Source organism: Sceloporus undulatus, chromosome 7 (assembly GCF_019175285.1).
Source record: "Sceloporus undulatus isolate JIND9_A2432 ecotype Alabama chromosome 7, SceUnd_v1.1, whole genome shotgun sequence".
NCBI lineage: Eukaryota > Metazoa > Chordata > Lepidosauria > Squamata > Phrynosomatidae > Sceloporus > Sceloporus undulatus.
In genome coordinates this window covers 15,637,706-15,643,791 of record NC_056528.1, presented here as the reverse complement: position 1 = coordinate 15,643,791, position 6,086 = coordinate 15,637,706, and the positions used below count along the sequence as shown (strand labels likewise).

General features: G+C 42.3%; 1 protein-coding gene across 1 annotated transcript in view; it reads left to right on the top strand.

Moving 5' to 3' along the window:
• Positions 1–12: 12 nt before the first annotated feature.
• LOC121936452 (collagen alpha-1(I) chain-like) overlaps positions 13–6,086 on the top strand; it is a 10,705-nt gene continuing 4,631 nt past the window's right edge. The window contains exons 1-13 of the mRNA XM_042478711.1: positions 13–65; positions 610–663; positions 862–906; positions 1,136–1,180; positions 1,399–1,506; positions 1,944–1,997; positions 2,674–2,727; positions 3,045–3,098; positions 3,303–3,410; positions 3,904–3,957; positions 4,290–4,397; positions 5,515–5,568; positions 5,705–5,758. Of these exons, the coding sequence (XP_042334645.1) occupies positions 54–65; positions 610–663; positions 862–906; positions 1,136–1,180; positions 1,399–1,506; positions 1,944–1,997; positions 2,674–2,727; positions 3,045–3,098; positions 3,303–3,410; positions 3,904–3,957; positions 4,290–4,397; positions 5,515–5,568; positions 5,705–5,758 (804 nt within the window). The 5' untranslated portion in view covers positions 13–53. The remainder of the gene's footprint in view (positions 66–609; positions 664–861; positions 907–1,135; positions 1,181–1,398; positions 1,507–1,943; positions 1,998–2,673; positions 2,728–3,044; positions 3,099–3,302; positions 3,411–3,903; positions 3,958–4,289; positions 4,398–5,514; positions 5,569–5,704; positions 5,759–6,086) is intronic.

The window sequence follows — 6,086 nt, the reverse complement described above, 5'->3', positions numbered from 1 at the left end:
CTCCATTCCAGGGCTATCCAGGATCCATTGGTGACCGAGGGGAACCAGGTCCCATGGGCAAAAAGGTAAGGCGTTGTTGGTACAAAACTTGGAAGGAAAAGTGTGCCTGTTCTAACCCGTTGCTCTTAAGTACAGCAGAAAAAAGAGTCTGGTTACAAGTCCTGAGCAAGGATAAAGAGAATACTTTAAAATCTTCATCAAGATTTTTGAGTGTAGAGAATCCTGATGAGAAGATTCCTGGACTGACAAAAATTCCTTGCAGTTTGAGATGCATTCTGTGCATTTCTGCACAGCAAACCACCTTTTGTGTGAAGAAAAGAGCATATTATTTCACACACAGAAAAAAAAATGTTATAATTTATAAATAAATAAATTAGCACAAAATTCTCACACAGTTGATTTGCATAGAAAAAATTATGTGCAGGGAATACTCTTTCCATCAAACTGGTATTGCACTTTACACTCCATTTGCAGCAAGCTGAAGACAGAAATAGAAAGTGGGAGAAGGCAAGAAAAACTGGGCCCTTTCAAAAGCAGCTGAGGAAGTGGGAAGACAGAGGATTAAACAGTTGGAGATTATGATACTTTAGACCTTTGCTGTTTTTTCAGGGAGAGCCTGGAATCAGAGGACTTACTGGATTCCCAGGAAAATCTGGTTCCAAAGTGAGTGATTTTCTTTGCTTTGCATACTTAACTCCTGTTCATGTTCACTCAGATGTTGTGGTCTCTGCCCATCCCCAGTGCATTGATTCTTTGGCTTCACTAGATCACAATCCAGGATTCCCAACCTGAGTTGGGAAGGTGATGAATCTTCAGGATCAAAAGTGATTCCATTTTCTGATGTACCTTTTCTCTCCATAGGGTCCACCTGGACTACCTGGTCCCAAAGGCCTCTCTGGTCCACAGGTGCGACTTACCTTTCATAAAACCTTTTTCTGTGCTTTTTGAAACTTCTTCCTCTCAATGTCCTTGCTTGACTTTTCTTCTGATGTTTCTTGCTTCTTTAATGGATTTAGGCATGCTTGAGTTTTGTAGTATTCAAAGATACAGCCATGTTAGTCTGTAGAATCAATATGTAGAGAGATCTTGTAGCACCTTTGAGACTAACTGAAACTGAGCTCTTTCTTCTTTCCAGGGCAGAATGGGCGATAAAGGTCCCAGAGGATTCCCTGGAGCCATGGTAAGCATGTAGTTATCTAAGGATAGCCCTGAATTTGGGCAAGAGTCTTCCATACAATGCGGAAGGCCCTTTGGTGGCAGCACTGGGCAAACAGAGAGGTCCATTCCCACTTTTTATCCCTGTCTTTAAAGCTATACCTCTTATTCTCACTTTTAAAAATGGTTCTCTCATCCTCTTGGTCTGCTTGGAGTGTGTCTAGATACATTTTGTTTCCAAAGGGACCTCCTGGTATACATGGGCAAAATGGAATCCCGGGCAAATCGGGACCAACCGGAGACACAGGACCTGTTGGTCCAATGGGACTTGCTGGTCCAGCTGGATATTCGGTAAGGTCATGCACATAGCTATTCTTGGGTAATATTGTCTTGAAGTAATATTATTTTGGAATCAGTAATTTGAGTGTTGGACTATGACTCTGGAGACCAGGGTTCAATTCCCCACTCAGCCATGAAACCCATTGGGTGACCTTGGGCATGTCACATACTCTCAGCCTCAGGGGAAAGCAATGGCAAACCTCCTCGGAACAAATCTTGCCAAGAAAACCCCAAGAAATGACACCCATCAATGACAAAATATTACTTCATACAGTCTTGATTATAAGGGTCCTTCCTGGGCATCTGAAGAAGTAGATCAAGTCTACAAAAGCTTATGCGACAACTTCTTTCACACAGTTAGTCTCAATGGTGCTAGCTGGTCCCGTTGCATACAGATATCCCAGACTAACATGGCTATGTCTCTTGATTTCTGTCTCATATCTTCACAGGGAAGAGAAGGTCTAGCTGGTTTTGAAGGACACATTGGGGAGAAAGGAGAGAAGGTAAGGATGAAAAGAAAACATCTCACAACCCACTCCTTTGAGACCAGAAAGGATTAAATGTCTCTCTGTCCAGCTTTGCAATTCAGTTCAAATTTGGAGGTTAAGCATGTACTGCAACTACTGTAAAGTAATAAGATAAAATTACTCAATCTGGGTTTTTCATGCCATGGAGTGCTTTGACCATTGACCTCTTTGGGGCAACTGGAAAGATGTAACCAATGAAGAGATGAGGCACCACTAATAGAAAAATCCTAAGGGTTGCACAGGAATATCAAGAATTATTGGACTGTTAGGTTTGTGAAGCATTTTGAATTCTTTGCTAGGGAAATCTGGTATCTCACCAAACTACAAACTACACACCATAGGATTTGTAGGATGGAGCCATGACAGCTAAAGTAGTGTCGAAGCACTATAATTGTGTAGAGAGAAAGATATTTTTCAGAGACTCACCTGTTGTCAATTATATTTTCCAAACATGGAAGAGAGCTCCTTCTTCATCTTCATGTTAGATGCCTTCAGACTTTATGGTTGCTCTGTTACATGTTTTCCTGTGTTGGCTTTGTTGCATTTTATTCCCTTGAGATCTTGAAATTTGTGACTATAAACAACACAAAACCTAAGATTTAATAGTACACATTTGTGGAGCCAAATACTTTGAGTGATTTTGTCTCTTTAGGGCGAAGCTGGAGATATTGGTGGAGTTGGCATCAGCGGCCTGGATGGAGAGCAGGTACAGATAGATAATGGAAAGTGTTCTCTCCAGAACTTGGTTACTTTTGCTTGAAAAGTGGTGTAGAAAGTGGCTATAGTAAAACATTCTATCCATTTTTCAGATATAGAAGTAGACTTCTAGTCACTTTCACTCACTCATTTGGGGTCATTCTGAGCAGACTTTGGACCTCCCAGTGGGATCCAGGGGAGAAAATTTGTCCTCAGACCCACTTTTGTCCACCTTCGCACTGACATTTGTCTTTCAAAGGAAGCATGTATGTATGTATGTATGTATATATATAAGTCTTGAATTATTCATGTTTTTTCCTCCTCTAGGGTGCCCCAGGGCTACCTGGAAGGGAAGGCCAACCTGGGTCAAAAGGGGAGCAGGTCAGTATTTTAAAGGCACTTTGGTGATCCAGGTCAAGTGTGCCTTTTAGGGTTGCAAGCACTAGCAGGCCTTCTCTTGCACAGATGAATTTGCAAACCCAAAACTGAATGTGGGTGTCATAATGACAAAGATGATGATGAAGATTATGATGATGATGATGATGATGGTGATGATGATGATGATGATTAGTTCTCCATTTCTAGGGTGACAAAGGAGCTGCAGGGGGTCCAGGTGTCCAAGGAAGCCATGGAGAGATTGGAGAGATGGGCCCCAAAGGACGGCTTGGGAGATATGGAGAGCCGGGGAAAGAGGTACAGAATTATTGGGATTGGGTTTCTCAAGCCACTTAGCAATGAGAGAAGAAACTGAGAACCTTTGGATGCATCCATTAGAGACAAAGATGGGTCAGCCATTCGGTGGAGTGGGTCATTTTCCTTAGGTTTCATCAGGGAAACATGGAAACCCCCCAAGTGTCTGATACTGAAAAGCAAATAGGATGAGAAAGCAATCCTCAGTGTTTGACCTGTTCTGTGTCACATAAGTTATTCTGTTAAATTTGGATATGCTGGAGGACACTGGGCTATTGCCAGTGTCAACTATAGAGTCATTTTGCTGTCCAGTAATATTCTGCTCATCGAAGAAGAGAGGGTACCATCTTGTCCATAGCTTCAGGCATTGAAATACCTCAGTCTGGCTTTGGTAGGCGATTGAAATGTCCAATTCATGTGAAGGTTTTCTGAGTAATTATTAAACAATATTTTGCATGCAAATGTTCCTTTCTTAAAGCATGCTTCTCCTCAACAGGGCGATGATGGAGACCCTGGACATCCTGGTGAGATGGGACCAAAAGGAGAAAAGGTGAAAAAATACAATCCTGATTTGGCTTCCAGTGTTTGAATGGCTTAGGAATTGGTCGCTATCCATTCTGGTCACAGAGACTATGCCAGTTTGAGTGGAATGGGGTGCAGTATGGCAGGGGAACATAAATCCTGATATGAACTCCAGATCTTTCAGACACAACCAGCAAACCTGGCTAATGATACTTAACTGGTTTACAAGACAACTGAGTAGGTCAAAGTTGCCTGTATAATCAATACTTTTGGAATCTATTTGTTTTGCTCCCCAGCTTTTGGAATTAATCCTTCTCCTTCCCTTCCCATCTCCTTTCTCTCTTTTCCTTCCTGGAGCAGGGCAGAGTTGGTGCCAGAGGACCCATTGGGCTACCTGGGCCATCTGGAGCCATGGGCAAAGTTGGCGCAAAGGGTCACAAAGGCGAAAAGGGGCAAGAAGGTTTCTTGGCAAGTGGCTTTTCCTCTTCTATGGTGCCTTGAATTTTGCCATAACTAGTCCTGAACCTATAGGATTGAAAATATAAAGCAAGCATGGTGAGCCATTGCAGTACAGAATCTGCTGCAAGATCAGATGTTGAGCCAGGGAAAGCCAAGATCTTTATAGACACCCAGTTTCCAATCCCCACAACTACATACTTCACTGGCTGACCTGAGACTGATTACGCACCTACTATGATGATACACTGCACCATGGTGCAAGAACCCCAGGATAATGCAGGCAAACAGTTTGGGAAGCAATAGGAAAAGAGTGCATATTATTGAAATACGATATTTTTGCCCTATACTTCATCATACAACATGGGCCCTTGTAATTTTAGTTTGCAGTGGGAGGCAGTGTGGTGTAGTGGTTTAAGCATTACGCTAGGATTCCAGGAGACCAGGGTTTGAATCCCTGCTCAGTCATGGGTGACTTTGGACAAGTCGCACTCCCTGAGACTGAGAAGAAAATAATGGCGAATCTCCTCTTAATATATCTTGCCAAGGAAACCCAAGGATAAGTTTGTCTTAAGACTACCATACTTCAAAGACGATTGGAAGGTGCACAACAAACAAAAATGCCTGAGTGGATTTTCTTGCCACAAGGTGGCGCCATCACTGCAGGGTATGACCTTTATATAATATGGGATTTCTTGCTTCGTGAAAACCCATCAGTCAGACGGCATATATTTTATTTTGTTGTAATGATCTAAATAAGTAAAAATGAAAATAAATACAATTGGAAGAGAGTGTTTCAAAGTCCCCTGGATGGCTGATGCTTTTAGGGCTGTGAATGCCAACATTTGTCAATATTTATGGCAGATCCAGTGTGGCATAGTGGTTCATATATATGCACACGTGTGTATGTATACATATGTATAATTATATCTTTTCATGTTTGAGGATGATGACAATGTATGCTTTGCAATGGCCTCTGGTCACAAGCAATACCTTGGAAATAAATAACAATAAGCAACTTGCAGAACTGTCTCCTCTTGGACTAATTGTTTCTGTCTTCAAAGGTCTAATCCGAGGGAGTATATTAATAATGCCCTCCATTTTTTCTTCCTCCATTTTTTCCATAAAGGGCCAAATGGGCATGATTGGGATGACAGGACCTGATGGAACCAGAGGGTCACAGGTAAAGAAACAAACTGAAGGAGGGATGGAAGAGAGAAAAATGAGCAAGAATAATATCAAATAGCAGGAAGCTATACAGAGAAGTCTTGAGAGACTCATGCAATGTTTTTGTTTGTTTGTTTGTTTTGGTATTACAGGGTGAAATGGGACTCCGTGGACTTCCAGGGTTGGATGGTCCTGAAGGGGTGAAGGTACTGAGACATAATTCATTTCAGAAAGGATCAAGGCCTGTGCTCTGCCTTTTGTCCATGCTTGTCTTTAGCAGGGCAGGGTGGGTAGAAGACTAATATGTGTTGCTTTTGTATACTCTCACATCCATTTGAAATGACAGTGGGGCAGGGAGTCCATCCCAGGTTTTAAGCCAGGCTTTACATGAGCTCTCCAAGGTGCTGAACCCTAGTCCTGAATCAGGTTCAGCACCTTGGAGAGCTCACTTAAAGCTAGCCAAAACCAGGAACGCGCCACTCCACTGATGTCATGGAATGATATGATGTTCAAGTGGAGGCCAAATAAATGGTT